The 19,749-nt window shown below is 31.0% G+C and overlaps 2 protein-coding genes across 2 annotated transcripts; one reads left to right on the top strand and one right to left on the bottom strand.

Moving 5' to 3' along the window:
* Window positions 1-11,771: 11,771 nt before the first annotated feature.
* On the top strand, window positions 11,772-16,886 carry LOC123909149 (chlorophyllide a oxygenase, chloroplastic). The gene is made up of 9 exons (XM_045959930.1): window positions 11,772-11,965; window positions 13,239-13,463; window positions 13,983-14,087; window positions 14,183-14,458; window positions 14,668-14,815; window positions 14,943-15,127; window positions 15,262-15,374; window positions 15,954-16,248; window positions 16,337-16,886. Exons 1-9 carry the CDS (start codon window positions 11,891-11,893, stop codon window positions 16,505-16,507), a joined length of 1,593 nt encoding a protein of 530 aa, XP_045815886.1. The 5' UTR covers window positions 11,772-11,890; the 3' UTR covers window positions 16,508-16,886.
* Window positions 16,887-18,076: 1,190 nt separating this feature from the next.
* On the bottom strand, window positions 18,077-18,743 carry LOC123884526. Its single transcript, XM_045933643.1, has one exon. The coding sequence runs from the start codon at window positions 18,653-18,655 to the stop codon at window positions 18,323-18,325; it is 333 nt and encodes a 110-aa protein (XP_045789599.1). The 5' UTR covers window positions 18,656-18,743; the 3' UTR covers window positions 18,077-18,322.
* Window positions 18,744-19,749: the final 1,006 nt, after the last annotated feature.

Consider the following 19,749-nt stretch of genomic DNA (forward strand, 5'->3'; position numbering starts at 1 on the left):
CCCCTATTTTCAAAAAAATGAAGTTTTGGTCCCCCTATTTTAAAAACCAACTTTTTAGTCCCCCAATTTTAATTTTTTTTGAGTTTTGATCCCCCATTCCATTTTAAGGCTAATTTTGTTGATGTGGCATTGCGACTAATGCATATCAGCGTCCACGTGACAAATTTAATATCCATGTCATTATTTGTTTTTAATTCAATAAAACTTATTTATAAAATATTTTAATTAATAACATTATAGTATTTTTTAAAAAGAAATCAATCAAAAAATAATTCAAAAACATCAAAAATCACACCAAACAATCCATAACTCTCATTATCATCATCCACTTATCTAGTTATCCTTACTCTTCTTACCAACCAAAAAAACAAAATAATCACGTTTCATCATCATATCATCATCGTAAACTCATTAAAATAATAAATCCCAAAATTCACAACCTCTAATTTATTAAACCTAAGAAAAAACAAACAATCACAACATGGACATGGTCCTCTTTGATTCAAATCAAACAATTGCATATTGAAAGCATGTTTTGTGTTTCAAGAACCTCCAACTTTCATCATCATCCAACTTTATATAAAATCAATCTAGAATTCATCTTCAAACTTAAAACAATTTATGGGTTTTTATTCAAACTCATCCAAAGTCATAGATAGTTTAAAGAGTATGAGTAATTTCTATTGAAACACAAAATCATCTCTAATTTCTTTTCGTTTTTAAAAATTCAGAAATTGTTGATTTTGAACGGAAACCATAGGATTGGTGAAATCCATAAGGAATGATTCTCTCCGACGGTGAATAAAATTCTAGTAGTTGAAGGTTTGATAATTAAGGTTTCAAATTTCATATTTTATAAGATTTAACAATTATTATTTTAGTTGAATATATAATTCTAATAATTAAAATATTTTATAAATAAAGTTTTATTGAATTTAAAAATATATAATAATGACATGGATATTAAATTTGTCCACATGAATATTGCCACATCATTACTTACAAGGTCACATCAACAAAATTAACCCCAAAATAGGATGGGGGATCAAAACTCAAAAAAAATGAAAATAGGGGGACTAAAAAACTTGTTTTTAAAATAGGGGGACCAAAACTTCATTTTTTTGAAAATAGGGGGACCAAAAGTGCATTTAAGCCTAAGTAATATTTACATTAATATATTTGTATGAATATGTATAAAGAATAACTTAAAACTATTTATAAAATTATTATTATTATTATTTTAAGAAAAAATTTGTGTTGGACTGGCACCATGCCTCACTAAGGTCCGCTCCTGGGAGCTCCCACAAAAATATATCAAGGTTTTAGGACTATAAAAGATGAAGAAGTCACGTCTTCAATAAAAAAATTAAAATATTAAATTTATGTGTCACGTCTCTTAGATATCCTACATTTTTTTTTATTCATGTGATATTTAACCATTCACACTTAAAACTCAAAAATTATCCCCAACCCAAACTCCGACACAAATACCAATTTCTTAGAAAAAGTACACATAGAGAGAATAAAAGAATACAATAATATAATGTGGAAATTACAAACTAAAGAATAACCACGATCGCAGTCTAATGACAATTAGAGAATAACATTGTATACAGTCAACTACAACGACATAAGAAGCAAAATATCAAGCGGTTGGTTCATTTCATACCTGTTCATGTTTGTCTGAGAATTCGGCAACGAAAAGTTTAAAAGATATGAGAATTGAGAGCCAAAGTGGTTAGAGAATGACGGTTTTGTGATTATTTGTTTTTTATTATCGATTTAATAGCAAATTTCTCAAGCGGCTATTATTCATTTATTATTGATCTCAGTATGCAGTGTTTACTCTCATTTTGTCTTTCACCATACGCAGCAGTCAGCGAAATCGTGGAAGTGGTGCGGGAGAGGATTCCTTAGTATTTTTAATTCATATTTATACCAAGTTTACTTTTAATGAAGGTTTTTTCTCAATATTTTAATATTCTCATTCGCTTTTTATCTAATTTTTTTCTTATTATGCTAACTTATGTAAAAAATGATATTTTACACACTTTAGTACATCATATTCTGTTCACATTTTCTATATTGTTTCCTCTATAGCTATTATTAATAGCAAAAACTTGTTAGCGATTTTCAGCAAGTGTACTTAATGGTCCAAGTAGTAAAATTAAAACGGTAAGACGGAGTGTCGAACTTAAGGATGTGTTATACCGTTGAATTATATTTTTGTAACTTTTTTTTTAACCAAATATATTTTTGTAACTTAATTGAACAAAATGTTCTATTTTTTTGTTTTGCAATAATGAGATTATAATAACTAAAATTGGTTGAACTTTAATAATAATTATAAAAAAGACTGTTAGGGATGAGTAAACCTAGATGACAATTTTCATTATATGACTGATTTATGATTATTGAAGAAGTCTATTGAATTATTTTTCTTATATCTGTGCTTACCGCTTTTATCAACTGATCACCTTTAAATTGATTTACATAGAAAAAGTAAGAACACGTGTTGTATTTTCCACCATAGTCATGTTTTGATAGTGACCATTTTTCTTCTACAAAACATCGGTGTTAATCCTATTAGCATTATTTGTGTGAACATTAAGTTGCTGGTGTGTTGACGCCATTGTTATTATTGCCTATCTAAAATCTAATCCACAAACCAATAAAAACTTTTCATTTAGCCACATCCACTTGCATTCATTTAATGTGTCATATTAATTGTAATTATTATTATTATTATTATTACTAGCGGCCAAACAGGCGCGTTCCGCGCCTGTTTATGTGATCCACGTTTTCTATTTTATTAACGTAAATAAATTGTAAACAATAATTTATTATAAGTTTGATTTTTATCTAAACTAATTTGTGAAAGAGGATTGTGTTAATAAACTAAATAATTATCATTATATAATAACAAAAAAATAATTTTATAATAAAGTTTATTAACCTTAATAAATTTATTTTTTTTACTTAAAAGTTTATTAACCCAATCCTAATTATTTTCTAGCGGCCAGACAGGGCGCGTTCCGCGCCTGTATGTGTGATCCATATTTTCTATTATGTATGTTGAAGATTATTCTAAATTTTTTATGAATAGTTGACTTATGGAAAAAAAAAAGTCAAGCTTATAAAGAAATAAAAATAAATTAAGTTACATAGAGATGCCGTAAAACAAAACAAAAAAGTCACATAGAGACGTTGAATCAAATGTAAAAAACTATTAAGTAAAAATGCGTACAAAAAACTCAATACAAAAATGAAGATCAATGCGTTCAAAAACTATTTTAGTTAAACATATGCTAAAACAATTAGCTAAATTCAAACTAAAAGATTATGGAATTAGTAATGCAAACAGATTGACACCTAAGCAAAATGAAATTAAATAAAAGAATTTTGAATAAAAAAATGTAAGAAAAGAGAGAATTAAAACCTCATTTCTATCTTAAGGGCAACACTATTGTATTGGATGTAGAATGCAGACGAAGTGTGTACCTTTTTTGAATTTCCGTCAGAATGCAGCAATATATAATTCAAATGTCTACACATCATCAACAAAAATAATTTTAGTCTTGTAATTTAAATAAAAAACCACATACTTTCAAAAGAAAATCTTTATAAATGAATAGGTACAAATTAAGTCCGTCGATATGAATATGTATCATATTCATATCATTTCATTTGAAAACACTTCATATAGAACCTGTAAAGTCTGAGAAAAATAAACATAAAAAAGTAATTATTTAGTGGCCAATAATAAGAAGAAAAAGAAAAGACCCTTATATTTTTTATTGAAAATGACAATAATGATGAAAACAGCGTCGCTACGATTATTGCGGTTATTTAAACTTTCTATCTTCTCTCGATGAGATCAGTTTTTTGTTAAGAGAAAAACTGAAAAATATAAAGATGTATACATCATTCCATTATAAAAATATTGAGGACTCGGCTAACAGGATGGCGATTAAATAATTATGAAAAGAATTTATTCATAGGCACCCTCAACAATGTGATCTCTTCCCTCCACCCTTTCTATGATTACTCCCATAAAAAAGGAAGATGGCTAAAAGCGAGAACAATAAAAAACAAAATGCATGAAAGAATTTACATAAATGAAGAACAAAAATGAAACATATGAAGAAATAGGGAAGGGAAATAAAAATGAGTTACACAAAATATATGGAATAATATAATGTATTGTTGGTGCCAGCCATGATTGTTGTAGTGTATTGCCTCAGTTTTTTTTTTGTTTCCTATACAAACTTTTCTCCTTTTTATGCTAATAGGAATAGGTAAATTTTGCAGTGATTTTTCAACGTCGAACCACAGAATTATCAAACTAAATGAAGTAAAAAATATAATAAATCAAATGAAAGTAATATGATATGTGAAAGTCACAAAAACCAGCATATGAAACTATGAAAGAATCTTATTGTATCTGATGCACTGCCACTTCTTTGAGTCACGCAATTTTCCTCTCCCCCACTTTTGTTTGGATAGGCAGGCAAACCACTAAAATTCATGTTTCATTTTTTGTTAGTTTTTGCATAACTAATGCCTTTTGTAATGTGGGCTTTAAATCGAGAAAACTACCATGAGTTTACAGTTATTTCTTTTAAAATCTGCTTATTATAGTTACTTTCCATTCTTTTTCTTTTTTATTTTAATAAAAAAATGACAATTATTAAAGGGTAAAATTGGGATAATGAAAAAGTCATGTATCCTATTTATTATATGTATAGAATAGATGTATAGATATAGATTATTATTATTATTATTATTATTTTGGGTTATTATTCCTATTTTTTTGTTGATTTTAATATTTTGTGTATTTTATTGTTTTTTTCTTCAAAATAGTTAATGTTGTTGGGTTTTGAATGTTTGCTACAATTTTGCAAAATCAACGATATCCAAATGTTGGACCAAGATGTCGTAGCATGTCCGTACAACATGTGTCTCCAGAAGCAGCGCGCGTTAATACTCTGTTTTTATATCTTTTGAAGATTTGATTTACAAATATGTTCGTGCTTATCCAGCAAGCTAAACGTGACTTCCACCGCAACTTATTTAACGAGAGAGTTTAACACGGATAGTGATTAAGTGAGGAGTTGTAAACGAGAGAGTTTAACTCTGAATTAATACTGCTGATAGTGGATTTCCTTCCTGTATTGGTATCCCAAGAGTAAGTGTGTTTACACTGAACTGGGTTAACAAACCTACTGTCTCTTTTATTCTCCAATTTATTATTTTAAACATTTCATTACAACAACAATAATTCAAGTCATAAAAACAATTGCCACCGAAATGAAAGCCTTTTGCTTTACAATCTTTGTTGCATTGAAATGAATCACTTGGACAATAGTTTGCTTGAAAGCAATTTTATCCAATCCTATCTGCTTTCGATACAATCAATTAAATGTCAATAGAAATATCATCTAATTACAAAATATTGTCATTTCAAACCTATTATATAAAATTTCATAAAATAAAGGTTTCTAAAACACAAAAAATAAAGTATATAAATACCACTCTCAAATTCTATAATTGCAAGACATTTATCATAAACTCAATAAAAATTAGACATCCATATTTTTTTTGTCCAAATTGAATATTTGAAATTGCAACGTGGATCAATGAGTGAGGCGGTGTCCAAAAGAGTGTGTTTGAGCATTTGTGCTTAGCATTTCTCTTATATAAACTAGGGGTAAACCCGTGCGTTGCACGGGTTCGATTAAAATACATAATTAAAATAATTTAATAAATTAAAAATAATAATTGTGATAAGTATAATCACACATTCGATTAAAATACATTGTTAAATACTTTTTACAATATGATTATATTCAATATTATATATGTGTAAAAACAAAAAAAAGTTGTTCACAATTAAAATAATTTTTATTGAAATGATGTGTCATATTTTATTTTAATTGTGTCATCGTATAAAATCTTAGTTTTCATTATATGAGTTGCAATTTTAGTCACAAATCACTTTGCTTTTTTATTTTTAATGTATCCCTTGTTTATTTATTTTCAATAAGAGTTGGAGGTCATACATACTTATACTTGGTGAAAATATTGCTCATGAGTAATGTTGAACTAAGAAGTATGGTGGTTTTGACATTTTTTATCACATGATCTCGTGTTCTGAAAATTACCTATCAAATAGCAACGTTACTGCTTACTCCCTTCTATACAATTTAAGATGTCAAATAACTTATCTACTTACCTCCCTCTCGTTCTCTTGAAGTTTCTTATCAATTATTCACTTGGTGAAATTTTATCCCGATTTGATTAGTCTCGATTTTTTTTGTCTATTGTTTGTTTTTTTTTTCTATGAGGTTTTTCTCCGCTCATTTTGCTTTGAAATTTTTTATTTAATAATTTTTATTCGGATTTTCAATTTAATTCAGTAGTGCTTATTAGAATGCAGTACTCTTTTTTTATAGAGGATTTTCGATTTAAATCTATATTAAAAATAAGAAGGTTATTTAAAAAAAAAGGATTTTGTTTAATATTAACCTACATAGTAGATTTGTGTATATTAAGGACAATTAATATAATTTTTAGTGAATATATGTTAATATTCATAAGTTTGAATATGTGCATTATATTTTATTCTAATAGTGTAATATAGTATGAGAACTTAATTTTATTTTTATGCATCGTGGTAGTATAGTCGCAACTTGCTTTACTTTCTTACTTTTTTTGTTTCTTACCGTTGTTTTTTTACTTTTGTATGTTAGAGGTAGTCATGTTTGCCTTGTGCTGATATATTGAATTTGTTGAGGTGAGTTTTATTTATTATTAAAATTTATTCTAAATTTTTTTTTTTTGATCATTTTTTTTTCATTTGTGCAATTTTTCAACTACTTCTTTCCTATACTATTAATAAAAAATGTAAATATTGATATTTTAATAAAATAAAAATAGTTTGTAACTTACGACTTTTCATTGACCTTTCATCAATTTGAACCTTTTATTATTTTTATAAATAAATAAATAAAACTAATTTTTTTTGGACTAAATTTGTTATTCTATAAATGAAATTAAATAGAAAAAGGAGTGTTAATTAACTAATTTGTGGAATGAGTGATGGATAAATTTGATTATGCTTGCTTTAACATAATCAAAATTATTGGGGACGACTCTTGAGTTCCGTGTTTTGAATTTTACTTGTACCTAAAATTAAATAGAGATGTTGCTAGCAATGAATAAAAAAAGTAAAGATTAGTCATATATTTAATAAAAATTACAGTAATAATATATAACAATTATGTAAAAAAAATTTGAATGAGACTATACATATAAAACTAAATTAAAAATTATACTTGACTTGCAACAATACATACACCATTTTCCAATCAGCAACATATCATTCTTCATAACACAGGTAACGATTGAAAACATGAAATTGCAATGAATGTTAGTGTTAATGGTGAGGTTGTCCATCTTCCTCACATTCCGAACATGAGCAATCAATCATGTTTTCCCTTCATGACATTAAAGAATAAATGAATATAAAAGTAACAAAAGAACAAAAGAATATACAATAATTAAGTTTACTATAAAAAAATAAATGAACACAGATATATTGAAAAAATGTCTACATATCTTGCTGAGATTGCTATCAATAGTAGACATAGCGTACAACTTGAAGATGTATATGATCTCATGAGTACCATTGCAAGTGTCAAGTGTATAGAACAAATATGAAGGAAAAAAAAAGTGATAAATGGTGGTTAATAAAGGTTAGAGTGAAACTGAAAATTAAGCAATATTTCTTTTATTACTCTATGTTGGTTACATTTGCAAGAAGCTCTAAGGTTATTGAAGTATAATAGTGAAAAATACTTAATGGTACGGTTATGATAGTGGAAAGTTATAAATAATAATATAAAAACATGTTTTGTGCAATTCATTCTTATGAAAAATTTAATTAAATAGAGATGTTGCTAGCAATGAATAAAAAAAGTAAAGATCAGTCATATATTTAATAAAAATTACAATAATAATATATAACAATTATGTAAAAAAAAATTGAATGAGACTATACATATAAAACTAAATTAAAAATTATACTTGACTTGCAACAATACATACACCATTTTCCAATCAGCAACATATCATTCTTCATAACACAGGTAACGATTGAAAACATGAAATTGCAATGAATGTTAGTGTTAATGGTGAGGTTTTCCATAAAACCATATGTCTTCATCTATGTGTTCATATATAAAAACAACAAATATGTAAATTTAAAAATACAATAGATAAAAAGTTGGTAAAGGGTGATCTACTTACTTGTTGACATTGTTTTGAGTGTAGCTGATAAGTTATGAAATTATTCAAGGGATTGACAAAACTCACCTAAGTTCTCCTTCAAATCTTCCTCACATTCCGAACATGAGCAATCAATCATGTTTTCCCTTCATGACATTAAAAAATAAATGAATATAAAAGTAACAAAAGAACAAAAGAATATACAATAATTAAGTTTACTATAAAAAAAATAAATGAACACAGGTATATTGAAAAAATGTCTACATATCTTGCTGAGATTGCTATCAATAGTAGACATAGCGTACAACTTGAAGATGTATATGATCTCATGAGTACCATTGCAAGTGTCAAATGTATAGAACAAATATGAAGGAAAAAAAAGTGATAAATGGTGGTTAATAAAGGTTAGAGTGAAACTGAAAATTAAGCAATATTTCTTTTATTACTCTATGTTGGTTACATTTGCAAGAAGCTCTAAGGTTATAGAAGTATAATAGTGAAAAATACTTAATGGTACGGTTATGATAGTGGAAAGTTATAAATAATAATATAAAAACATGTTTTGTGCAATTCATTCTTATGAAAAATTTAATTAAATTAAATATTTATAAGTGGAGTTTTTTTTATTTTATCAAATAAGTGGAGTTTTCTTAGAGGTGCCACATCATCACAATACTTGCTTATGAGCAACTCAACCTTCCTTTTACTAGTAAAAGATTATACTGGAACTGTTTTCGAACGTTGCCGAAAACAACTATTTCATTAAATATATAAAGTAATTATTGAAGTATTATTTCTAATTGAAATTACAATGTTGAATTTTTCAACTTATTTTATTGAAAATCTCAAAGATTATTTTGTATAGATACATCTATGAACATTTTAAAAAGTGCAATTATCAAACATAAATCTCTTAAACGTTATTGTTACAACAACAATAAGGAATGCCCATAAAACAATCGCCACCGGAATGATAGCCTTTTGCTTGACAGTCTTTGCTGCATTGAAATGAATTATTCGGGCAATAGTTTGTTTGAAAGCAATTTAATCCAATCTTATCTGCTTTCGATACAATTAATTAAATGTCATTAGAAATATCATTTAATTACAAAATATTGTCATTTCAAACTTATTATATAAAATTTCATAAAATAAAGGTTTCTAAATACACAAAAAATAAAGTATATAAAACACCACTCTCAAATTCTATAATTGCTTCTATAAAAAAAAAAAATCTACAATTGCAAGACATTTATCATAAACTCAATAAAATTCTGTTAATTATCAGCAAAGGTTATCGAAGCAACACAAATAATTGCAATGGTAAAAATGAGAATTTTGATGCAGGTTGTCATTTTTTTGTTGATAGGTTGATGGGTTTTGATGAAATAGTTGTATGAGAGGAGAAGGTGGTAGTGTTTTGATGAGATAGTTGTACTCTGATTTGAATTAAATACATATCATTTATTAATTGGTCAACAAAGAAATGCATTACGTTTTCAATTAAGGTCAACAAAATTATTATTTATTTTTGGGTCAAAAATATTTATTGAAGGTCAACAAAATTTACGTTTATATTCAATACATAAGTTTATATGTAATAAAAACATAATGCATCTACTTCATTTTTTTTTTTGTTGTAATGCATAATTCCTTCATTTTTTTTTAAGTAGTCTAGTGACTCGAATTTTGCCTTTTTTAATGTGAATAAGTGAGAATATCATAGTTCAAACCCCAATCCCTGCAATAATTCGCAATGTCCCTGCCAATTGAGCTGTAACACCTCATGTAAATTTATCTAGAATACCGACACGAGTATACACAACTGAATCGGGAAACATTAATTACATTAGAAACACATGAATTGGATTACAAAATCCAATAAGTGAATACAAATTTGAGCTAACATCTAAATATATAATCTAACCGAGTCTTATACAACATATAAGAAAATCTTAACATCAGCTCAATAGTGTATTCCACATATCTGAACTTCATGCTTCAAGACCTCGACACCTTAATCAACCTGTCTATCTAAAACAAAATGTGGGGGGTGAGACAGTCACTTCGTCTCAGTGGTTCCATTTACCTATAGAGTTAGTAACTAAAAGGAACAAACTAACAGTTGATCATTTCATACGTAACATCATATTCATTCATCCATTACATAGCATATAAATAAGTGTATCACACAATAATTATCTGGGTTCATTTTTACGTAGACAACCTGAGGTGAGTTAGGCTCAGGAGGTCTACCTAGTCAGTCAAATTCCCTATCGAGGGCTAGGACACGACTCCTTGACTCGTCTTATCGTTATGTGGAATTCCCTCTGGGAATCCAACCAGATTATCCAACTCCTATATCAGGTAGTCTCTGGTATCACTAGGACCATAACTTAAACATTTTATTCATATACGTGGTCCAAAGCCCACTAAAACATTTCATAATTAAATATGGCACAAGGCCCATAATCCATTTCACAAGATCGACCGTCTAATATAAAACTAACATAACAATGTAATACTAATAATTAACATTGTTTATAAAAAAAAATTTAGACTCTAATATAGATGTAGTCCAAAAGTGAATTTTAATAGTTTTAATAAAGTTTGATAAAAAAATATTTTTATTTTCTATTTTTTTTTAATATTATAAGATTTATTTTCACTAAAATTGTTAAGATCCAGCACTAAATTATTTTTTAAATACTCTATCCGCTCACTATTATAAAGCAAAAAATTATTTTTTAGTTTTATTGAAAAATTGATGTATTTAATTCATAATACATGTCAAATATATCAATTTTTCAATAAACTTTAAAAATAATATTTTTTTTTGGTCTAGCAGCCCGGTGACTAGATTTTTTTTTTTGGTTTTTACCACTAGTTTAATTTAGTTGTGGGGTCAGTTCTGACATTAACTGGTTACAGCCCCCTCTCGATCGAAGTTACGGGGATCGAACCACGGTCTTCCATACCAAGTTCAGTAATCACCACTGAACCAACCAACGATTAATCTAGAGTTTGAAACTCAATTTATGCGTAATATATGCGATGTCCCTACTAATTGAATTAATTTCACTAATTTTTATTTATTTATTTATAATAGTGACTTGATGAAGTATTTATATTAGACACTCAAACCGGTGATTCTATCCTAAAATATCTTTAGTCAAATTTCTACCCAACCATTGAAACTCCAAATCAAATTATGCTATCAACAAATTTCATTTTCAAAGGCTTCTTTTAATTTCTAAAACACAAATCAGACCAACCAATAACCAATTAATACCCTAAACCAAAATGAAAATCCCACAGAAAACGACAAGAGACACAGCGCAAAGAGGATAGATAATATATCTCCGCAATCCGAGCTGGCAACACAATGGGTCCCACATTTACAACAATCATGTGGAAATAACAGATGCCACGTGTAAACAAACATTTTCCACACTCTTCCACGTGGCATTCATTAGAAGGAAAACCGAGATCGCGAGGAACAAGAACCTCTTATCAACAAAGAAAAATCCATGAAAATAAATGAAACAAAGTTGTTTATGTTTCTTTTCGTTTCTCTTTCCTTCTTCTCATTTTCATAGCCATGAATGCCATAGCTACTGCTTCTGCTCTATCTCTTCCTATCTTTGGTAGAACTTCCAAGCTTGATACTAAAAGGGTACCTCTCTCGCTCTCTCTATACTTTTTTTTGTTAGTTCAATTTGTTGATGACCTTAATGCAAAAGATTGAGCTCAAGATGAAAATTTTGCATGTTGAACTTTGCTTTTAGTCTTCCTTTTTAGGTAAACTTAGCTTTTTAGTTATATAGAATATAATTTGAATTTGGGCTGACTTGTAACTTGTAAGGTAAGGGATAAGGCCACATCATGCTTTAGGCTCACATCTGAAGCGTGACTCGAGTGGTCTAACCATTAGGTGGCTTGGTTGATCTAGGATAGAGTTTGATATCATTTTAAAATTTGAGTTCTAGCCTAACTCAACTCTCCAAAATTTGATATCATGGAGTTGCGAGTTCATAACCGTTAAGAAGTGCAAGCCATCTTAGGGTTGAGGAGGTTCAGAAACCTAATAGCAGACGGCCCAGTGGATCGTGGAGGAGACACTAATACCATCTTAGGGTTGAGTTAGGCCCAACTCCCAATTCTAAAATGGTATCAGAGCCTCCTCCACGATCCGCTGGGCTGCTGCTATCAAGTTTCTGATCAGGCCGCCCACCATTTATATCCGCGCCCCAAACCCGATAGTGCTGGGCGTGAGGGTGTGTTAAGAAGTCTCATATCGGTTGCGAAATGGCCCGAATATGTGTTTATAAAGTAGATGCCCTCACCTTACAAGCAGGTTTGGTAGGGTTGAGTTAGGCCCAATACTCAATTCTAAGAATAACCATTAGACGATTCAAATTTCAACCTTAAAATTTTATATTAAAGAAACAATTAAAATACCATTTTAATATCTGAACCTTTTGATCAAGATACAACTGTTAAATTTAAACCCTTTTTTTTTTAGAAATGGTCAATGTTAGTTGTTAGTTATTTTTGTTAAGGGGAGAGTTGAATCTATGACCTCCTTATCACTTCAACCCCTATGTTCCTCCTTCACCAAACCGCATCATGACTCCCAAATTTAAACTTAGGAAAATGCTAACTTGTGCTCTACTAAGGCCACATGTTAAAGAACTCAATATAAAAATATTCTTGTTAAAAGCCATGAATTCAACTTAGCAAGACCCGTAGGGAACAAGTTAGCAAGACCCGTAGGGAACAAGTTAGCAAGATGGTTAAATTTATTATAGTTATACCTAGGAGCGTTTATTAGTATAGCAACAAGCTTCTCCTTTTGCAGGGTCTACATTTTACGTCCCAGCCATACGTGAAAGTGTATGGTCACTTAATCTTTAGCTTATGCTTTTCTTTTGTATGTTGTTTTTCAGGTTTTTAAAGGTAAATTTGGAGTGTTTGCGGTGTTTGGAGAAGCAGACAAGAAAAATACATGGGGTGCAATCTTTGATGTAGAGGACCCAAGATCTAGAGTGGTACAAAGTAAAGGGAAAGTTTTGGATGCATTTCAAGCTTTAGAAGTGGCTAGACAGGATATTCAATATTGTGATTGGCGAGCTCGGCAAGATGTGCTTACCATCATGCTCCTCCACGAAAAGGTTTCAGCTAACTTATGTTATTGTTATATAATTTATATTTGAATACGATTCTTTGTAAATTTGGACATATATGAACTTTGTTGTTGGATCAAATTCGAGTCTGGTACTATATAAATTTTGTTTGACTATCATTTAGTGGGATTCAGTTTTGTTGTTGATGATGTTTTATTCACACAAGTGTATGTTGGTTCCACTTTCAGAGGAGTTCAAGTTGATTCTACAAGGCTAAAATTAATTCTGACATGTTTGAATGTTTTCGAGTAGAATTGATTTTAACTCGAAGCTACAGTTTGAACTTTGAAGCTTTTGCCTCTACAATTGAACTTGCTTTTGCGCTAACATATTCATACAAATATAAATCAATTTGTATTTATTTCACTTTTAGTGAAAATCAATTTTGCATAATCAATTTATTCAAGATCAATTGTTGTCACTGCAGAACCAAACACACACTAAATGTGATATGCAATACCCTCCGCCACATGTTTATTAATAAAATCAGAAAAAATATGGGTGTAGGTGGTTGAAGTTCTTAATCCTCTAGCTCGTGAATTCAAGTCGATCGGCACCATGAAAAAGGATCTAGCTGGTTTGCAGGACGAATTAGCAGAAGCACACAGACAGGTAAATAAATAACTACTAGCAGAACTAGACTAGCCACCAACGCTTTGAACTTGGAGTTCTTTGTTAATGTAATATAGGTTAATGAATAACTGCAGGTTCATATATCTGAAGCAAGAGTTTCCACCGCTTTAGATAAACTTGCATACATGGAAGAATTGGTAAACGACAAGCTATTACAAGACAGAAGCACGGCTGCAATTGCTGAGCCATTGTCTTCTCCAAGTACTTCTGAAAAATCTGTACATACTGAACGACGAAGAAAGCCGAGGAAAAGCTTGAATGTATCAGGTCCAGTTCAGTCATACCATCCTAATTTAAAGAATTTCTGGTATCCTGTTGCTTTCTCTAACGACTTAAAGGATGATACCATGGTAAGTCAATATCAGTCATTGCAAAATTTGTTCATATCGAAATTGGTCCATGTAATATTCATTTTAGTCCTTACTTTGAGGGACTAAAATCAAATATTCTACTTAATACATGGACCAATTCCGATATGAATATATGACTAACATGCCAATAAAATCAGCCTAATATGAATGTGAATTCTCATAAGTGTGTTACTCGTTCTCTATTTCAGGTCCCAATGGAATGTTTTGAGGAACCATGGGTTATCTTTAGGGGTAAAGATGGCAAGCCTGGATGTGTCCAGAATACCTGTGCACACCGAGCATGTCCTCTGCACCTTGGTTCTGTAAACGAGGGTCGTATCCAATGCCCCTACCACGGTTAGTATTCAGCGAAACAAAATATTTTTCTTCAGGACATTTTGGTTTGTAGCATGATTATTATATCCTAGTAATGATTTAATTCTGAGTCAGACTCTAAAATTACTTAATGGTTGGATATTATCAGGCTGGGAATATACGACGGACGGAAAATGCGAGAAAATGCCATCTACTCGAATGCTAAATGTAAAGATAAAGTCAATTCCATGTTTTGAGAAAGAGGGGATGATCTGGATTTGGCCTGGCAATGATCCCCCAGCAGCAACAATTCCATCGTTACTACCTCCTTCCGGTTTTGTAATCCATGCCGAGGTATGTAATAAATACAGTCTATCCTAATAGTTATTATTAGCTTTGCAAGAACAACGAATTACAATTTTATGATTGATAAAGAAAAAAGAAGATAAAAGTTGTGGTTTCTTACACGGTAACTTTTCACATAACAGATTGTCATGGAACTTCCAGTTGAACATGGTTTACTTTTGGACAACCTTTTGGATCTTGCGCATGCACCTTTTACTCATACTTCAACTTTTGCTAAGGGATGGAGTGTTCCCAGGTTTGTTTGGTTTATACCTTTCAAAAGTGGGATGACTCAATATGTGAAAGTGAAATCAATTTAAGTTCTTCAAAAGTGACTCAATATTGTTTGGTTAATAGCCATTTTGTTTTGCTACGTTTTTTCAGATTTCATGTATCATAACTTGGGGACTGTTTAAATTAACTTATTTGAGCTTATCGACTGGCATAAGTACTTGTGGCATGATTTGGGAGAGCTTATGGAAACAACTTATGAATGACATGTCTATAAGTTGTTTTCACCTTGTTTCCATAAGCTCACCAAGATGGCTTATGAAAACAGTTCATAGCATACATGGAAAAACTTATGAATGACATATAAGTTGTTTTCAGCTTGTTTCCACAAGCTCACTAAGAATAGCTTATGAAAACAGTTTACAGCGTACATGAAACAACATGAGTTTATTTTATCTTTTGTTATAGAAATAGTTTATACACATAAGTACTTATATGATGAGTTTATGCTGCAAACGCTTAATTAATTTGTTTATCCAAACAGTGCGTTAGTGTCATCCTTAGATTGGTCACTTAATCTCTTTGAATGAATTTGAACTTGCAGCTTTGTGAATTTTTTGACACCCGCGTCTGGCCTACAAGGATACTGGGATCCCTATCCAATTGACATGGAGTTTCGACCACCTTGTATGGTTCTATCAACCATTGGAATTTCGAAGCCCGGGAAACTGGAAGGACAAAGCACCAAAGAATGTGAAACACACCTTCATCAACTGCATGTCTGCTTACCTTCATCAAAAGATAAAACAAGATTGCTATACAGAATGTCGTTGGATTTCGCTCCCCTTCTTAAGCATATACCTTTTATGGAACATCTATGGAGGCATTTTGCAGCACAGGTACATTGCTTCTGTTTGCATTTGTATGTGAATGATTCTCAAAATTTAATTTAACTTCTAATGTTGTGTTGATATTTTCTTACTAAAGGTTTTAAATGAGGATCTACGACTAGTAGTAGGGCAACAAGAGAGAATGAACAATGGCGCAAATGTATGGAATGTGCCGGTTACCTATGACAAGCTTGGAGTAAGGTATAGACTTTGGAGGGATGCATTGGAAAAAGGCGATAAGCAACTACCCTTCGACACACATAACTAAATACACAAACCCAACAATGTTTTTTGTCTCACTTAGTAATGCTTTTTAGATCCAAATAAGGATCTTTTTTATTTTTAGTCAAAACTCTTGCACAACCTTGCATTAAAACTTCATGGCTTTGCATCAACCTAGTGAGGCTACCCGGGAATGTTGTATTGATATCTGAGACTGTTCCTTTGTAGAATGACAAGGTTGTGTAGTACTCTTTTGAGTCTTGACGATTTTTTTTTTTTTTTTCCTTCTTAAATTTGTGTACAGTGTTAAATCCATTTTATGGTTCACCATCTTAGATGGTGGTTTAACCACACCCTTGATTAATGGGGATTGTTGTATGAAAATATTTTAGTCCAATGTTAATTAAGAATTCCTGATTGGATCAGAGTATTTGTTTTTTCTTTTATGTCGAGACTTGTTACATACTAGTATTACTCTTTCATGAGCTCAGCTTTAGTGCCACATTCAAGCTCAAAGCAGAGAAACAGGGCCAACAATGAATACACCTAAAATTATTCCAACATGATGCATCAGTGTAATTACTGTATTGTGCATGTTTGGTTTCACGGTGACAGTATCTAATCCTTTAGCAGAAAGAACATTGAAAATTGAGTTTGGTCACCACAAAAGCTAAGAATTCAAGCTTCGAACGGAAACACTTGTATAGGGTTACAATAAATTCATCTTTGTTGTGAAGCCAAACATCATACTTGACCACCAAATCACGTTACAAGATCATAGACGCACCTTTAGGGAATGTAAACGTTGTTCCAAACATATGCTTAATCAAATCACCATATGAAATCTCCCGAGAATCCAAACATGAACTATTACCCGAAAGCCCTCTTAACTTAAGTCTTAACATATTCAGAAGAAAAGCTGAATCTCCATAGGCCATTACTATTTAAATCACAAGTCACCAAGCTAACCCATAATTAACCAGCTAAAACACTCGAATTCAAATTCAAATTTCAACACACATAATTAACAGACATCTTCCTAAAATCACTCATAAGGAGTTCACAATCTGCAACAATTGGTTATAGAATTACATCCGCAAGAGCATCTAACTAAATAACAATATCTTCATGACATAATGTACCAATAGGGAAAATATAAGCTGCCAAATTGGCTTAATCAAAGGCATAATTGTTAGAACAACAACTAGTAACAAACGATTAAGACTTCCGATTATGAGTTAGTTTTTAGAGGGCTTTAGTTGGGCTAGTAACAGAAGACTAAAGAAACGTAAATCACAAACAATAGAAAATCGTTTGCTCACGCTTGACAATAGCTCACTTCTCTTCTGTGACTACCCTTGTTACCATAAGCTTAATCCGAACTTTGCCCTTACTGATCGGGGATCACAAAGTCATTACTCCACTTTTCCACACCTCGGAATTCTACTCAAAAGTTCCATTAAGTTATCACAACCGCGCCAACCGTGTACAGTGCACGCAAGAGTGTCTGTCTGCTCTGCAACGAGACCTCAAAGGTGCCAGCTCCGGTTGTTACACCAACGCCAAATTAAGGCCGGCCGACATGGAGCCATGCACATATACTCAATAATAATACTTTCAAAACATACATAATTTTATTTCACTATATCCAGGGCAAACAACTAACTACATGCAACATATGATTATTTGTTTCTAAATGTAACATAAAATACAAAACATAACATTACACACTATATTAATCACATTATCTTCCCTTATAATGTATACATTTTATTCATTTAAAATTCCTAAACCCATTAAACAAACACTAACCAAACTCCATAACATAACCCTCAGCCAAAGTAAAACCATCTTTCTCTGTTTATATTTGTGTGCCACAGTAAGGACAGAACGCAAAATCAGCCGCCACATCCCGATCACAATACCGACATCTCAAAGCCTCCGGCAACACAGAACCACCGTTAGACGGCGGAGGAGGAAGAGAATAAGATTGAGGAAACAAAAACTTACAATCTTGACAATACAAGAGATTGTCTTTCCCTGGCCAACGCCAAACGGGAACGAAAAAAAGCTTCAAGACTTTGTCGTATTCAACAAGATCAGCGCGTGAATTGCAGTTGATGCACCTTCCCACACCGGATTTCACCACTTGTCGTACTTGGTTTTCTAACCCTCCTGCAAAAAAGAAGAACATCGTTAACGTTAATTAACTAACCTTTGGGTTTCTCTGTCACGCAATAAAATAACTCTGTTAATCTCGGTTCCAAATTTCTCTGTCTTGTGTCTGGAGTTTTCCTCAGACTTCTACAACTATGGGCTTTACTCAATAATATATCGGCTCGTTTTTATCATAAGCCTTATTAAGTTAGAGTCTTTTCGCGCCCCCCACTTTTCTTGCGCATTCCTGTAAATTTTAATACTCTCCTCGCTACTTAAGTAGCAAGTGTTAAATGGGATGAAAATATGAAAAAAACACAGTTGTTTACTTAAATAGCAAACTTAGGGTTGCAAAATCTGAAGAATACAGTTTCCTACTTATGTAACGAACTTTATAAAGTTTAAGCTAAATTGCATTTTGGCTCCCTAAGTTTCACAAATTTGTAATTTTGGCTTCCTAATTTTGAAAATAGCATTTTTGGCCCCTATGTTTGCCCCCTTTTGCAAAAAGTCAATTTTGACCAAGTTAATCCTCATGTGACAAATCACTTAAGTGATTTGGCATGTCAGCTTTTTTTGCCACCTAATAAACAACAAAAATAAAATAAAATGGAATGAAAGGAAGGAAGTCATTGCCAAAAGCTTTTTAGAAACTTGAGTGTTATTGATGTTCTTGTTGTTCTATGGTTTTCTTGTTCCGTATCAAGTTTTTGAGAAACTTTTGGCAATGACTTTCTTTCACTCTTTTTCATTAATTTTATTTTTTGGTTGTTTATTAGGTGGCATAAAAAAAAGTTGATGTGGCAGCTGAATCACTTAAGTGATTTGCCACATTAGCATTGACTTGGTCAAAATTGACCTTTTGCAAAAGGGGCAAACATAGGTGGCCAAAAATACTATTTTCAAAATTAGGGTCAAAATTGTATGTTTGTGAAACTTAGGAGGCCAAAAATGCAATTTAGCCTAAAATCTAATATTTTTGTCTCCATCACTCTTCCTTCACCCCTATGATTTTTTTTTTATAAAGTTCGTTTGTTAAAATATAAATTGTATTTTTCTTGATTTTGCACCCTTCAACACTCATTACTTAACCAGTAAAAAGGTAAAATTGGCAACTCCTGAGGCGCGTGA

This window comes from Trifolium pratense, linkage group LG1 (assembly GCF_020283565.1).
Source record: "Trifolium pratense cultivar HEN17-A07 linkage group LG1, ARS_RC_1.1, whole genome shotgun sequence".
Classification (NCBI taxonomy): domain Eukaryota; kingdom Viridiplantae; phylum Streptophyta; class Magnoliopsida; order Fabales; family Fabaceae; genus Trifolium; species Trifolium pratense.